We start from the raw sequence: 16,763 nt of genomic DNA, 5'->3' as shown, positions 1-16,763 counted from the left end.
ACCAAAATAAACTCGCCTTTTCATTCTATTTTGCTCATGAACTTTCTGAAGAACCCTTGTTTGTGCCAGGTTCGGGGGGGTGGGGGCAGATGGTTTCCGAGTGTCCTGGGAGCTATGAGAGTCTCCAATCCTAACTTCTCCAGCATTTCCTCTGCAATTCATGGCCCCTTGCTCTCAGAATGCCTGACATGCGATGGGCTAAGGCAGGCAGGGTTTGGGCATGCGTGGCACACGGGGTGAAACCGCCACTTGCGATGCCTGCATCCCATATTGTAGCGCCAGATCAAGTCCTGGATGCCCTGCTTCTGATCCAGCTCCCTGCTAACACCTGGGAAAGCAGCAGTGATGGGCCAAGTCCTTGGGCCCCTGCACCCACGTGGGAGACCCAGAAGCAGCTCCTGGCCCCTGCCTTTGGCCTGGCCCAACTCCGGTCATTGCAGCCACTTGGGGAGTGAAACAATGGATGTAAGACCTCTCCCTTTTCTCTTCTCCCCTCTCCCCCATCTCTTTCATTTCTGCCTTTCTTTATTATTTTAAGATTTATGTATTTATCTAAAAGGCAGAGTTACAAAGAGGCGGGGGGGGGGGGGTGGAGAGAGGGAGAGGGGGAGAAGGAGAGAGGGGGAGAGGGAGAGAGGGAGAGAGAATCTTCCGTCTGCTAGTTCATTTCCCAAATGACCATAATGGCTGGTGCTGTGCTGATCCAAAGCCAGGAGCTTTTTCCAGGTCTCCCACATGGGTGCAGGGGTCCAAGCACTTGGGCCATCTTCTGCTGCTTTCCCAGGCACATTAGTATGGAGCTGGATCAGAAGTGGAGCTGGGACTTGAACCTGCACCCATTCGGGATGTCAGCACTGCAGGCAGCAGCTTTGCCTGCTATGCCATAGCACTGGTAGAGGTCCTTCAGATAAATTAAAAAAATTATTTAAAAAGAATAAGGTTGGCCAGTGCCACAGCTCAATAGGCTAATCCTCCACCTAGCGGCACCGGCACACGGCCTTCTAGTCCCGGTCAGGGTGTCGGATTCTTTCCCGGTTGCCCCTCTTCCAGGCCAGCTCTCTGCTGTGGCCTGGGAAGGCAGTGGAGGATGGCCCAAGTGCTTGGGCCCTGCACCCCATGGGAGACCAGGAGAAGCACCTGGCTCCTGCCTTTGGATCAGCACGGTGCACCAGCCACAGCGCGCCGGCCGCGGCTGCCATTGGAGGGTGAACCAACGGCAAAGGAAGACCTTTCTCTCTGTCTCTCTCTCTCACTATCCACTCTACCTGTCAAAAAATAAAATAAAATAAAATAAAATAAAATAAAATAAAATAAAATAAAATAAAATAAAATAAAAAGAATAAGGCAGGGTCTGCCTGGAGGTAGTTGGTTATTTAATAACTGTGTGGTCTGGGCATCTGCTGCCCTATCTGTGGAACGTGTTAACACAGAGTGGGGAGGGTCACTCTCCTAGGACCCCGTGGAGACTGAGAGGAAGCCCATAAGATGCTGAGCACCACACATGGCCATAGAGCACCTCACTAGAGACTAACAGTCACTATTAGCATTTAGGGCTTTGCAAGGGCTGACAGTCGCCATTGCTGGGTCTGCAGTTCACTGTGTGTCACAGAAACCCAAGGGCTGACTTTAGAACCCACTCCGAGGGGCGGGCGCTTGGTGCAGGGGTTAGGATGCCATTTAGGACGCCCATATCCTGTTCTAGACCGCCTGTTTGAGTCCTGGCTTCTCTACTTCAGACCCAGCTTCCTGCTAATGCACACACCTGAGCAGGTGACGGCTCAAGTACTGGGTCCCTGCCAGCATGTGGGAAAGCAGGACGGTGTGAGTTCCGGGGTCCTGGCTTCAGCGTGGCCCAGCCCTGGCTGTTGTGGGCATTTGGGGAGTGAGCCAGCAGGTGGAAAATCTCTCTTTTCTATCTCTCTGCCTTTCAAATCAAATGAAAATGAATAAATATGAAAAATATTTTTAAATCCCCTCTCAGAACCCAATTTTTTTTATAAAGTTGGGATTATCTATACCATCTATACCATCTATACCATCTTCTCTCCTGCAAACATTTTGATCATTTTACTAATTTTTAAAATATCCTGCCTTTTCCCCAAAGACTCATTAATAGGCAATCTTTATACACAAATTCTTTGTGTTGGTGGACTCTTAATTCCTTTTCATTGCAAGATTAGTATTTGTGGTGAAAACAATGTAAGACCTTCCAAGGAAATCGAATGGGAAAAAGCAGGTGGCCAGTAATTCCCATATCTGTTCTCCATGTTGCCTGCCTGGCTGGTCCCATCTATGCACCCAGGGATTCCTGGTCAGGACTCTCTGGGTTAGAATCCCAGCATCCTCCGGGTGACATCCTGGGCAAGGTACTCCCTCTCTCTGAGCCTCAGCTGCCCCTGTTAGGTAGGGAGTCAGATATGAGCTCATGTGTACACGCCTAAGGAGTTGACATCTGTGTCCAGCATATGCATCTCACAGTCATCCCCATAAAGTTTCAGGGGCAGCCCAGTATTTGCATCCCGCCCTGCCCCTCTACCCGATAACCTGCCAGGTGGGGGTCCCCGCCCCTTCTGCCTGATATTTGCACTTGAAATATCCTGCTAGGGAGGATTCTCCAGGGGGTCCCGCCCATCCTTCCAGGCTTCCCCCTCTCTGATAACTTCAGGGGGAAAACTCAGATAGGAGCTTTTCTATTTACATCCAAAAAGTCCTTTGTTCCAAGAGGAGCAGAGGCAGGGAGGCAAGGCCCATCCCCTTAAAAACCCTGGCCTCAACCGTCTGCCTCCATGCTGAGCTGCCCGCCTGGCCTGCCCAGGTGTACTCTCTCCACTCAAGCATGTAACCCCGCTCTCCCCCAGTCCGAGTGACTGGGCGCTCTCTCTCAGGTTCTGTCTGGAGAGGTGCCCATCCGTTCTTACGGACATCCCTGCCCTAATAAACCTTGCTATTTTACTTCCCGCTACTCTCTGTCTCACGCCTGAATTCTTTCTTGCACAAAGAACCCTGCCATTCTCCGGTAACACCCCCATCTTAAAAATGTGGGTAATCACGGAACTTACAGAGGACTAAATGAGGTCATCCACGCAGGGCTTCGCCTCTCAAGACCCCGTCCAGGGCTCCCGCCCGAGGCCCCGCCTTAAACCCCTCTGAGCACCGCCCACTTTCTGCGCTGCAATCTGAACCCAGCAGCTGGCTCAGCTTCAGAGCAGTGTCCACTTAACTCCGGGGAGACAGAAAGGGCAGCTCCTCCGGGCAATCGGCGCACAGCAGATACTTTTAGCATACGAAGCATTCCTTTCCCGCGGGAGTCCCTGCGCAAGATAAGCTCTAGCTTTTTCCAGAGGGACAGATAGAAAGTTTCGGGGACTGTTTTTTTTTTTTTTTTTTTTTTTTTTTATGTGCACAAGTTTGGACTCCTCTGTCGCAAACCGAGCTGCTTTCCAATTCCTTGTACTCGACTCCGTCACATGATCCCAGGCTTAACGATTGTATAACCCAAGACGTCAGCCCCTGAAGGGTGTGCTGAGCACAGGTAGGGGACAGCCAGGAGTGGCTCGGGGAATCCCACGTGGCTCGGGCCAGTGGAGGCATCTGAGCCCACCCAGGCAGACTACGTACATTTCTCCCAGTAGGGAGAGAATCGGGGGCCGCCATCTGGAATAGAGACAGGACTGGTGCAGGGATTTTTGCAACCCTAGGGAGAAAGAGGAAGTGGTTTTGCGGACGGCACCTTCCAGAACCAGGAAACCAGGGCACATCCATGGTCCAAACCTCCTGCCTGAGGGTCCCCAGGGACCTTAGAACTGAGTGGCTGGGACGTGACCTCTGGACCTCACTGCCCGATTTCCCCATCTGTAAAGTGTTCCCAACAGCGCTCAGCCACAGAATTAGGATGACAGTGAAGCAAGCTGATGTTTGCCAAGTGTTCTCAACAGCGCCTGCTCACAGTAAGTGCCACCAAGGCACTTGCTAGACAAAAACAGAAATCAGAACAGGAGGCACGCAGCGTGCAAGAGACAGCAGTGGCCCAGGCGCCAGGGAACCCGGGTTCTGGTCTGGTCTCACCTGGTCTGGTGCAAGTCCCTTCCTCTCTGGGCTCTGTAAGTTGGGGGGCAGGGGTTGGACACCTGCTGGCTGGCTCTCTGTCGGGCTTGTGATCCCGCATACCTGTGGCCTCTCCCTGGGCTGTGATTTCAGAACTGGGCCCAGGGAGGGTGAAACTGGAGCCAGGCTATTTGTGCCCTGAGAAAGGAGTGGCAGCCAGGCCTTCTGTGAAACTCCCATGCTGCCTCGGAAGCCAGGTAACAGAGCCGCCTCTGTGAAGGGGCCGATTGTGTGGCTGGGCCAATGGATCTCCACTATGCCCTATCCTCTCTCTGCTTTCTCTTTTCTTCCTCTTGAACAGAGAGAGAAAGGGGCCTTTGAAAGCTTCAAGTCTGAAACCACAGATATGTGAGGGTCCCGGGTCCAAGGTGGCTCAAGGCCACTTTCAAATACAGCTGCTCTCCTCCTGCCAGAGCGGCAGGTGCCTGGGCCTTGGAGCCTGTGTGCAGCCTGGTCTCCCGGCCCTGGCTGGGGTGGGCAGCAGCTCCAGTGGGCACAGGCTGGGCGGCCTCTTCCCCTTGGTCACCTGGAAGCAAGAGTCGGCCAGGTCAGGGGTCCAGAGGCGCTGAGCATCTGCCGTGATGTTTGGGGTGGGGGCCATGTGGGAGCTCCTGGCCAGGGTCTAACAGCGCAATCCTAAGGGGCTACGCTCTCAGTTCTGAGAAGGTGCCTGTCTCCGCCCACCCCTCAGTCGCAGGTCTGAGCCTGAGCAGGACCTCATCTAAGCTGTTCTTACCCCATCCCATCTAGCCGCTCAGGACAGCTCCAACAGGGCAGAAGGCCAGAGCCGGCAGGGCCTCCTGGGCCCCAGCATCTCCCCCCGTCCCACTGCTGCCCCCAGAGCAGCAGGGATCCTACAACACAGCAGGAGAGGCTGTGGAGTGGGCCAGGGCCCCTCCTTATCTTCAGGAAAAGCATTCGCCAGGGAGTTCCCACGTGACCCATCCCTGGAGACCCTCTGTAGGTGGTCTGCAGCGGCAGCGGCAGCTCCCCAAACCCAGCTCACCCGGTCACCCTGCGAGCCTTCCTAGGGCTCACCCTTCAGCCTGCCTGCCGCCTCTCCCTCTCTCCCTCCCTCCCTCAGGGCAGCCCCCCCCCCCCCCACGGAAACTCCACTCCCCAGCCACCTGGACAAGAGCCCTCACTCGTGGCCTTGGCTCGAGGCCGTCCCTCAGCCTGGAACTCTTTGTTTTTACTCTTGAGTTAGGAAAATCCAGGGCCCGGTTCCAATATCACCTGCTCGGAGAAGCTTCCCACTAGCAAGATTTAATCCTCTCTCTGAGTCCCCGGGCTGCTCCCACTGAGGACGTGTTCTCCTGTGCCCGCTTCCCCACCAGCCCGGGCCCCTGAGGGGCAGGGTCCCTGCTAAGCCCTCCTGCTGGTGCCCAGCCCGGGACCTGGCGCTTGGCAGGTGGCGCGATTGAGACAGGCAGAAGTGGCCACATCCGCCTCTGTCCCCACGGGTGCAGCTGTGCTGCTGTAACGCTAGGCGGTAGAGCCAGGATAGATTCAGAGGACAGTGACTTCACGGCGTGAAGGTGGAAGGCCGATCGCTTCTTGCCTCCATTGCTGTTGCTTATTGCAGCCGGGCTCACGGCGAGAGACCACCGATGCGGGGGAAGATGGGGACCCCAAGGCACTCTCCACCAACGCTGCCTTCTTTTTTTTTTTTTTTTTTTTTTTTGACAGGCAGAGTGGACAGTGAGAGAGAGAGACAGAGAGAAAGGTCTTCCTTTGCCATTGGTTCACCCTCCAATGGCCGCCGCGGGCGGCGCACCGCGCTGATCCGATGGCAGGAGCCAGGAGCCAGGTGCTTTTCCTGGTCTCCCATGGGGTGCAGGGCCCAAGCACCTGGGCCATCCTCCACTGCACTCCCTGGCCACAGCAGAGAGCTGGCCTGGAAGAGGGGCAACTGGGACAGACTCCGGTGCCCCAACCGGGACTAGAACCCGGTGTGCCGGCGCCGCTAGGCGGAGGATTAGCCTAGTGAGCCGCGGGGCCGGCCTACCAATGCTGTCTTCTATTGTCTAGGGCCCCGGGCATGAGGAAGTCAGTCAAGAATGGCAAGACAAGGACCCACTGCTGTACTTTGAAGCCTGGGTGGCTAGACAAGATTCTGGGTTATCTAGAAAGGATATGCCTGGAGATATGGCCGGGTTAAAGTTCATGGAAGCTCAGGCCTGAAAGGGACCAGCCAAGTCCATCGATTCAGGCTGGGGATACTGAGGCCTAGGGGTGGACAGTAACTGTCCCAAGGCCAAGGTCATGTGAAGCACAAGAGACAGGGGCGCATCTGACCTCCAGTCCTGTGCACCCCAATCATTAGCAGGGATTTTTTTTAAAAGGATTTTTAAAATTCGTATTCAAAAGGCAGAGTGACAGACAGGGAGGGAGAGTGAGTGAGAATGTATCTGTCTGCTGGTTTATTTCTCCAGTTCCCCTGCAGCAGCCAGGACTGGGCCATGCTGGAGTCAGGAGGCAGGAGCTCCATCCGGGCCTCCCACAGGGATGACAGGTGCTCAAGCTCCTGGCCCATCACCTCCTGCCTTCCCAGGTGCATTAGCAGGGCGCTGGATTGGAAGCAGAGGACTCAAACAAGCCCTCTGACATGGGATGTCCCAAGTGGTGGCTCAACCCACCAAGCCCCAGTGCCTGCCCCTAGCAGAATCACTGAAATGGTATTGAAGTGGTGTTTCCCTCATGCATCACTGCCAAGTCAGAGTGGAGCGGTGCTTTTTAGAAGACATGAGACATTCCACTTTTCATTAAAAATACACCAAATGGTAAACATACTCAACTCAGTGACATCCACGACCTGCCTCCCCTGTGCTGGGCACTGACCTTGCACTTGGGGGATATGAGATGGCGTGAGATGAAGGCATGAGATGCAGACCCAGTAGATCACCTGGGAGTCCCTGGCACCACGCAGTTCCCCCCCTCCCCCAAACTGAGAGAACCACTAGCAAGCTTACACTTCCCAGACCCTTGGCCTATGCGCTGCTGGCCTAGAGGTATTGTTTCCCCCAAGAAACACAACAATTCTACTGAACTGGAAAGTTGAAACTGCCACCAGGCCAAGTGGGCCACCATGCCACGTTGGTCTCCTTGCGCAAAGGGGGAGGCACTGGGCTGGCAGGGGCGACTGATGCTGACTATCAGGAGGAAGCCGGACGCCTGCTGCACAGGGGAAGAGAGCACAGGCAGGGCTGGGGTACGGGAGACCCTGGGCTGTCTCGGTGCCGAAGGCCAAAGGAGAGCGATAGCAAGTGAACCCAGCCAGGACTCCAGATGGCTCGGGTCTTTCAGGAGGTGCCCGCCAAGTAAGGACAACAACTAGCGAGGGACCCATTGACCCAACGACCATGGGACCCATCACAGAACGAGGACTGTCGTGGCCTCACTGGACGAGCGTGTGCGTATGTGTGTGCGCGTGCGTATGTGTGTGCGCGTGTGCATGTGTGCGCGCATGTGTGTGCACGCGCGTGTGTGTGCATGTGTGTGTGCACACGCGTGTGTGTGTAACAAACACCTTCGGCTTTCTCCCTCTTCCTCCCTTTTCGTGTATGGACATTGCCATCCTAGCGTTTAAGTGTGGTTTGCATCACAGCATTGGAGGACATCAAGGAGAAGAGGAAACATCACTGAACGACTTCACCTCTGGCGTCCTTCTGTGGCACACGGGGTAGTTGTGTCCTGCTGGGCAGTTATGACCTTGTGCCGTCTTTGTTTGGAACTGACTGTGGCTTAAGGAGATGCGTATGGGTGCTACATCGACAAGGAGTTGACTTGTCATGGTTGGTTCTATATCTACTGGCCTGGGCCACAAGTGTGCCTTTAGGGGCAGTGCTGGGGGAGACTGACACTGCGGACAGGAGACTGAGTAGAGCGGTTGCCCCCGCCCCATGCCGTGGGCCACATCCAATCTGCTGAAAGCCTGGGCAGAACCAAACGGCGCACCCCACCAGCTGGACCCGATCCTCTCTGCCAGACTGCCTCGGGCTGGGGCATAGGTTTCTGCCCTGCCTTTGGATCTGAACCCAACACTGGCTCTCCTCCTAGGTCCTCAGCTCGGGCCTTCAGGCTGGGACCAGGCTCTCGGCTCTCCGGGGTCCCCAGCTTGCTGACTGCACATCTTGGGCCTTGCTTGCCTCTGTAACCACGGGAGTCCATTTGCTTAAAAGAAATAAATTCTCTCTCTCTCCCCCCTCCCTCCCCCTCTCCCTGTCTCTGTCTCTCCCTCTCTCCATCTTATTGCTTCTGCTTTTTCAGAGAACCCTAATAGAACACACTGCTGCAACAAGCAAGCCCTGTAAAGACAACATTATTCCAATGTCATTGTCCTCTAAGGAAACAAGAAGTGGAAAGTGCACACCTGACCCTCCCCCGTCCTGCACCTGTGACCGTGCAGCCCCCCACCAGGGCGTACTCACATCAGGGTCCAACTCATCCAGCTCATTCTCCAGGGTCCTGAGCTCCTCCTCCGTTAGGGCTCCGAGGATTTCGTCCTCATCCAGGTCACGGTATTTCTCGAGCTCTCGTCTGTAGGACATCACGAATGAACTTGACTTTGTCCTGTTAGTCTCTGCTTCGATTGGCAACCTACCAGGAGGAGAAAAATCTTAGAGAAGCCCTTCTTACGTTTGCTCCTTCTGAGCGAGTGGATGCCTATCTGTCACAAGGTGACCGGGCATGCGTCATGAGCAGCCAGGACCCTAATTCCATAGCGGGCTACATCTCTAACTCAACTGCAAGGTGATGGTCCTAAGAGCATATGACGTAATGACCTGTAACCAGCACAGCCGTCAGCTACAAGGCAATGGGTGATTATAAACAGCTTACGAGTGAGTGACAACTAATGGATGCTTTAAGCAATTCGAACACTTTGTAGTACAACTTTCCACCCTCCAGCCCGTGCCCCAGTGGGAATGACTGCTGGAAATTCTGCCTGAAGCTCATTTTCTAAGTGTGTGTGTGCGTATGTGTGTGTGCATCCATGGTGAACTGAGTGTCTGTCCCACATAGGCCTTTCCCCTACAACATCTCACCCAATCCTCACAAAATGCAGTGCACGGTCATGGCCAACAGCTCCATGCTCCCAAGCGCCGACACTCTACGAGAGTCCTCTATTGGAACCTTGAGGCAGTGTTTCCTATTACCCCATTTTACAGATGAGGATGTTGGGCTTGGAGGGGTGAAGGGACCCACTCACATCGTGCAACTAAGGCGCGGCAGAGCCACAGCCTGAACGCGAGGTCTGTTGGCTTTTTGAGCCTGCGCTGCTCCCGCTGTTGTATCACAGAAAACTGTCTATCCTGGACACCCCCACCCACCCACCCCGTACACGTGTGAGGGAACTGGTTCAGAGGGAAGAGGTGGTTTGCCCAGGGCACCAGAGCCCATGCCAAACACCTTCCAGGCCATACTGCAGAAGGTTCATCTCCTACTCCCCAGATTAGACACCTAGCCCCTAGCTTTGGCCCACGCATCTGCTATATCCCAGGGAAGAAACCAGGGGACGGCCAAGGGCACGACTCAGGACCCCCGTGGGCCTTCCCGCCACACCACACTGCCCCTCTCCTAGCCTGGGAGGGACAACTGGGTCTCGTGCCCTTCTGTCCTCCTGCTTGATTAAAATTGTCTTATAACCAACCCAGTTCACACCTCCCTGTGTGGCCATAGCATCCCCTGGCCAAGCAGAGCTCCCCACAGCCCTGGCACTGGGTCTGCAGCTTGTGTTGATCCCAGTAGGCTTCCCCGTTAGTGGGGTGTGGGTTTGCGTCAGCCCCTGCTCCCCAAGGCCCTGCCCAGGACCATGCACACAGCAGAAAGCTTCTCACCAGGGTGAACCTGACCCCAAGTCTCCACCCGCCTTTGCCATCCGATCAGACTTGTCGCCTCTTAGAAAATATTCGCTTCCTGCAGAGCTATCATCTCCATGTGCAAGCCCCTCCCCACCTGCCCCTCAACCTCCCTGGGCTACCCACAGAGCTGGTGGCTGGCAGGTGGGGCATCAGCTCGGGGCTTCAGTTCTGCAGACTCAGTGGGCTGGGTTGAGGGATGAAAGCGGGGATCGGGGGGAAGTTTCTACAAGCCAAGAGTTGCCAAAGATCGCTGGCAACCACCGCACAGGGGCGAGGCCTGGAGCCCGGTGCTCAGAAGGAACCGGCATAGCCCCCAGAGCCGAGGAACAGCCCCAGCCCGGCCCCTGCTACCATCAGCGCCTCTCCTTCTTCACAGCAGGCTGTTCTAGACCCCAGGCAACCAAACGAAACCCATGGCTCATCTGTGACATGACTGACAGAACTTTCTGGAACATTGAGAAAGGAAAAACCAGGAAGAGACAACTAACCAATCCAAAAGCTAGGCTTTGTTGTCAGTTAAAAACAAGGGAATTAATGGGAAAAAAAAAAAAAAAAAAAACCTGAAGCCAAAGTTTCAGAGGCTAGGAGAAAAGGCCTGCCCTGAGACGGCGGACAGCGTTTCTCCCAGGGTTGTCTGCCTGGTGAGCTCCTCGTAGGAGGGACCGAGTCTGTGGCCCCCGCTGGCCAGCAAGGCCTGGCTTTCCAAATACAGAAAGCCCGGGGCCACCCTTTCCTGTCAGGGTGGCTCAGCATGGTCTGACGTCGTCCCTTGACCAGACCCCAAGAATGCAACATTCAGACCATAAATGGGCCCCCTCCCCCGGTTCCCTTCTATTTACTCCCCAAGAAGCAGGACCAGCTGCCAATGCTCCGGTATAGAAAAAAATCTTCCCGGAGGCCCTCGGAAAACAACCTAATTTGGTTTTTCTTAAATGGAGCTGGGAGAGGGAGAGGAATCTACCGTCTCCCTTCGAGGCCAAGAGGGACCCTGATGAAGGGCTCTGGGGCATCCAGGACCCCAAACCCACAGCTCTCAGCTGGACTGCAGGTGCTCCAGGGGTGCAGGTCCACAGGGCTCGGGGCAGTTCTGCAGCGGTGTCTCTGGGAGGCACAGGTGGCAGAATTCCCCAGCGGGGTGGGGGCCCATCTCCAGACACACACCCAGGGGGAGCCACCCTGAATCAACGCCTCCACGTACCCACCCTGAGGTGCTGGTCAATTAAAAAACCCATCTCGGGAGGTTTGAAAAGCCCCTTCCAAGGTCCCATTTCCTGGGGACATCGCAGAGCCATGAGATGTGACATTAAATAAGCCAAGGAGAACCGACAACTGCAGACATAAACCAGGAAGCTGCCAGCTTCAAGCACTTTCCCCCGGCTGCCTCCCTGGGCTGGTTTCTATAAAGCAGGATTCTCCTGCTGTGGTCAGGGAACTGGATGCGGGGAAGAGCCAGGGCAGGAGGGAGGTGAGAGCGGGGTACAAACAGGGCCCGCTGAAGAGGCTATTGTACAGCTTAATCAAAGGCCCCTGTCTCCTAAAGAAACAGGTGTCAGCAGTGCGGTGCCAGCCTGGGTTGGAGGTTAGTTGTGTGCTACCTTCCTGGGTGACCCCTGCTTAGATCTGTCCCTGCGGCCTGGTGTAGGTTAAGCTGACACCTGTGAGGCCAGCATCCCAAAGGGGCAATGGTTCAAGTCCCGGCTGCTCCACTTCTGATCCAGCTCTCTGCTGTGGCCTGAGAAAGCAGTAGAAGATGACCCAAGTCTTTGGGCCCCTGCATCCGTGTGGGAGACCAGGAAGAAGCTCCTGGCTCCTGGCTTCTGATTGGCTCAGCTCCGGCTTCTGTAGCCACTTTGGGAGTGGACCAGCAGATGGAAAACCTTTCTCTCTGTGTCTTGCCTTCTCTCTCTGTAACTCTGCCTTCCAAATAAATCTTTAAAAAAAAAGTTTTTTAATAAAGAAAACAATGGAATGAAAAAAAGCTAAAAATCACTGGCCTAGGACTTGTATTCTGCTTGGCAAGAGGGCAGCAGTGCTCGCCACAGCACGGGGTCAGGAGCACGCAGTGCCAAGAAGCAGATGAGGACGCGCCCTGGGGTGGCACCCGGTCCGTGTTGGGTCAGCAAGCATCAGCCACCACGGTGAGGCGCTGCTGCCGCTGCCGAAGTCTGCATCCCTCCCCACCACCGGGTGGGTCCTGCATCGTACTAGTCCTGTGTCCCTGGGGCCTGGTCCTGCTCCTGGTCCAGAGCTGCCCACCGAGCAGGGGAGCACGGGCCTGGCAGAGTTCTGAGCCAGCATCCTTACAACCTGGTGTCACTGCTTCTCTTTTTGGGTCCTCTGTTTTCCCATCTTCAAAACAGAAAGATCTGGCCAGATGTGGGCAGGCTTGGGGTCTAAGAAGGAAGGGGTAGGCAGGAAGTGGGTGCTGAAGCCACTGGGCTGCCCGGCGTGGCCCCCCTGAGCTGCAGCGGCTCACACACTCCCAGAGTCAGAATTGGGAGAAGCGTGAGGGCAGCTCAACACACAAAACACACAGTTCCGCGTCTTCTGAACCCCGTGTCCACTTGACCCTGACCGCACGCCTAGCCACCTGCTTCTCCAGAGCTTCTGTTAGATATGAAAAAACCAGAATTCATAAGCTGTGCCAGAAGGCAAAGCTCGGCAGACCGGACAGCAGCAATCAGTGGGTCAAGGGCCGAGGCCGAAGCTCGGGAAGCCCCAGCGACGAGGGTCCCTCCCCGCAGCAGGTGCTGTGGCTTCTGCTGACGGCCTCTCCCGCAGCCGCCTGTGTGGGGACCCTGGGAGCAGGCACTTGAGCGGCCCCGTCTTGATTTGCAGAGGGACTTCCCTGAGTTCAGGAAGAGCTGAGTCACAAGTTCCCTGAGTTCATGAAGAGCTGAGTCACAAGTTCAAGTGCGTATTTCCCAGTTACACCATCTTCCTACTGCAGCCAGAGGGAGCATCTTGGGGATGGGCAGGGAGGGGTCGGTTGGCAGAGGCCCTCCTTCAAACACCATCTCTGGCATGCGTGCCCCTCACTTCTGGAAGACCCTTTGGCTAGAGGGACTTGATGTCATGATCCCTAGTCACCACATCCGCATCCCAGGACAATGCCATCTGCCCTCCTCTCTGGAGCCTCTCTCTCCCTCTGGCTGCAGGGACTCAAGAGCAGGTGCGACCTTCTTTGTCCCTCCCACCCTCCTTCAGCGTACCTCTCAGACACGCCTCCACTCTCAGCTGATTGGACACAGTGGCCACGGAGTGATTGGCAGCTCAGTGACCTATCAAGATGACCTAGGACCAGAAAAACTGGAGTTGGGCAAATGAGCCCCCTTCATTGCTTAGCATTTGTCTTATTTTCCTGGCAGTGTACCCACAAACGAAACACCTTAAACAACAGAAATGTGTTGGCTCCCAGTTCCCCGGGCTAGGAACCCAAAATCAAGGTGTCAACAAGGTTGGTCCCCTCTGGGGCGCGGGACAAGCTGCTCCAGGCTCTCTCCTGGCTCTGCTGGCCCCAGGCGTACCTTGGCTTCCCCCAACCCTGTGCCCCTACATTGTCTTCCCTTTGTACGCATTCAGAATTCAAATTCTCCATTTTATAAGGATACAGTCCTACTGGCATAAGCCTTCCCTAATGAATTCATCTTTCTCTCTTTTTAATATTTATTTGAGAAGCAGCACCAGAGACCTCCCTTCTACTGGTTTGCTCCCCAAATGCCCACAATGGCCAGGCCTGGGCCAGAGCCGGGGATGCAATTCAAATCTCCCATGTGGGCGGCACCTGCCCAGTCACTTGAGCCACCACACTGGCTGCTTCCAGGCTCTGCAGTGGCAGGAAGCTGGAACCAGGAGCCAGGACCACGAATGGAATCTAGATCCTCTGCTCCTGAAGGCAGGCATCATAACTGCTAAGTCAGATGCCCACTCCTTAATGACCTCACTGTACTGTGATCACCTGCAAAGACCCTGCTTCCAAATAAGGTCCCGTTCTCAGGTGCGTCTTTTAGGAGGAGACACATCTGCACCTGCCGCAGCACTGAAGTGGGACATAAAGGGAGAATGGGCCAGTGGCAGGGGAAGCTGATGACCTCGCTGAGCACGTAGAAGCTGAAGCTAAGGAAAGAGACCTGGCGGGGGAACAGGAGTCCCCCCCGCCCCGGGGAGGAAAAGCCGAGCCTCTCCCCGCATCTCCACAATGCCCTGCCCTGCTTCCTCAGGCCTGCATGGCCACGGCACGAGTGGCTTCCCCGCGGGCCCTGTCCCCCGAGGCCCGCCCCTCCACGCTCACACTGCGTGCTCTGCTTCCCTCCTGAGCATCTCTCCCGGGGCTCCACGCTCCTCTCTGTTCTCACGCTGCCCTGGCTGGGCCTCATCTCTGCCCGTGCAGGCTGTCACCAGCCACGAGCCGCCGCCGCCGTTCAGCTGAACCTCTCGGCCAAGACCCGCCCCCCAGCCCCGGAACCCTCCAGGGCAGTGCCGCCTGGAGTGCACAGGTGCAGCCCTGAGCCCAGATCCCACCGCACCACCCACTCGCCTGGACAGCAGCCTCTGGCCACCGCTGTCTTTTTCCTGTCCCTGAATTTCACCTTACGCAAGGTGCCTTCAGAAAGCCCGCAGTGTGCATTATCAAAAAACACTGCATGGACTTCAAAACTCTTTTGTATCAAAATCAGATTCTCTTTCAGTTCTATTTCTGTGAGCTTTGCGGGGTGCCCTCCTGTGAGTGTTAGGGTCCGGCCATTGTCTGTGCCTGGGACCCTCTGACTGGGACGTCTTTGTCCCCACTCTCCCTTCTCCTGGCACCTGCCGATATTATCAATGTCCTTAGGCCACATCCTGCTCCCACCCCGTCCCCCTCCAACCCCCAAATCATGATAGACAGAGCCCAACCTCCCTGGTTGGCCATCAGAGACCTGGAGGCTGTCCCAGCCCCGCTGGCCCCAGGTTCCTCCCCGGCTCCTGATCCCAGCTTAGGCTTTCCCCGCCGTCCGCGCCACATGGGGCATCCCTAGAGTTTCCGTCCCAGAGGCCACGCCCGCACTGTCCTGTCAGCTTGAAGCCTCTCCCCACTTCCGAGCTCCTGGACCTCTTGATCTGCACAACCCCCGCTAGGGCTCCCCAACCCTCCGGCACCCCTTCTCTGCCCCGCAGCCTCAGGAAGCAGCCCGGCCTGGGTGAAGGCAGCCATCCCAGCCGCCATCTCCACATCTTGGTGCCCAGCCCCGAGCCACGGCGCCATAACCGCAGGCGGACCCGAATTGCTGGTGGTGACATGGACCGCTGGGAGCAGGATGGACAACAGGATCCAAGCCCTGTCCCTGGGGCCCTCGACTGGGGGTGGGATTGGTGGTTGGGGGGTGGCGTGTGGAAGGGGTAGATGGTGAGTAGTGCGGGTTTCAGGCGGCTTCACTTGCTCGGTTTTTACGGTCGAGATCAGGGTCATACAGCTGAGCAATAATTGCGCCAGTAACCACCCCTTCACGTGCAGAGATCTTTGCAGCTTCCAAAACAACACTGATGCCTGCAGTGTTATGTCCCTGGGGCACACCGTCACCCATGGTGGGCTCCAGACAGAGGACAGGAGAGGAGGATGAACAGAGAGAGAGAGAGAGTGCCGGCCCGCCTGGTCACCCATGGCCAATGTCCTCCTTCCCCTGGGGAGCCTCGGCCTAGGCGTCTCAACCTGCTGTGTTGAACGGTTCTCACAGGTGGGACAGGCTATGGAATCTGCCGGCTCAGTGCAAAATAAACCCATGGGCCCTGTGCCCCACAGGCCAGGAAAGCTACCACCATACAGTGTTCATTCCTCCCGTGGCTCTCTCCATCTGTCATGGTGGGGTTTCTGTTGTTGTTGTTTTTTTAAAAGACTTATTTATTTATTTGAAAGGCAGAGGGGCTGGTGCTGTGGTGTAGTAAGTTAAGCCTCCACTTGCATCACTGGTGTCCCACACAGGTGCTGGTTCGAATCCCGACTGCTCTTCTTCCAGTTCAGCTCCCTGCGAATGCACCTGGGGAAAGCAGTGGAAGATGGCCCAAGTCCTTGGGCCCCTGCACCCGTGTGGGAGACCATGTAGAAGCTTCTGGTTCCTGCCTTCAGCCTGACCCAGTCCTGGCCATTGCAGCCATTTGAGGATTGAACCAGCAGATGGAAGATATTTCTCTCTCTGTCTCTCCCTCTCTCTCTGTAACTCTGCCTTTCAAATAATAATAAATAGGTTTTTTTTTTAAAAAGAGGCTTCAGGATATTTAGTATTTTTTTTAAAAGGCAGAGTTATAGAGAGAGAGAGAGGGAGAGGAAGAGAGAGAGGGAGAGAGAAAGAGAGGGGGGCAGAAGGCAGGGAGGGAGGGAGAAAGAGAGAGAGAGGGAGGGAGGGGGAGAGAGAGAGGGAGGGAGGGAGGGAGAAAGAGAGAAAGGGGATGCCCCATCCACTGGTTCACCCCCCACCAGTGGCTGTAATGGCCAGGGCTGGGCCAAAGCCAGGAGCTTCATTCAGGTGTCTCACATGGGCAGCAGGGACCCAAGCACTTGGGTCATCCTCCCAGGCTTTCCCAGGCTGTAGCAGAGAGCTGCTAGAACACGCTAGAAGTGGAGTGGCCAGGACTTGAACCAGTGCCCGTATGGGATGCCAGCTTTGCAGCAACAGCTTAACTCACTGTACCACAATGCTGGCCCGTTTTTTTTTTTTTTGTTTTTTTTTTTTAAGATTTATTTATTTATTTGAAAGGCAGAGTAGCAGAGAGAGGGAGAGAGAAAAGAGAGTTCTTCCACTCTTGGTTCATTCTCCAAATGGCCGC

The 16,763-nt window shown here is 55.7% G+C and overlaps 1 protein-coding gene across 1 annotated transcript in view; it reads right to left on the bottom strand.

Annotated features, from left to right (window-relative positions):
• The window catches only part of TMOD1 (tropomodulin 1), an 83,512-nt gene that overhangs the window by 54,382 nt on the left and 12,367 nt on the right, over nucleotides 1-16,763 (bottom strand). Inside the window, exon 2 of the mRNA XM_051856318.2 lies at nucleotides 8,535-8,703. Within this exon, the coding sequence (XP_051712278.1) occupies nucleotides 8,535-8,654 (120 nt within the window). The 5' untranslated portion in view covers nucleotides 8,655-8,703. The remainder of the gene's footprint in view (nucleotides 1-8,534; nucleotides 8,704-16,763) is intronic.

The sequence above is a fragment of the Oryctolagus cuniculus genome, chromosome 1 (assembly GCF_964237555.1).
Source record: "Oryctolagus cuniculus chromosome 1, mOryCun1.1, whole genome shotgun sequence".
Classification (NCBI taxonomy): Eukaryota; Metazoa; Chordata; class Mammalia; order Lagomorpha; family Leporidae; genus Oryctolagus; species Oryctolagus cuniculus.
This window is presented reverse-complemented; position numbering and strand designations above follow the sequence as displayed.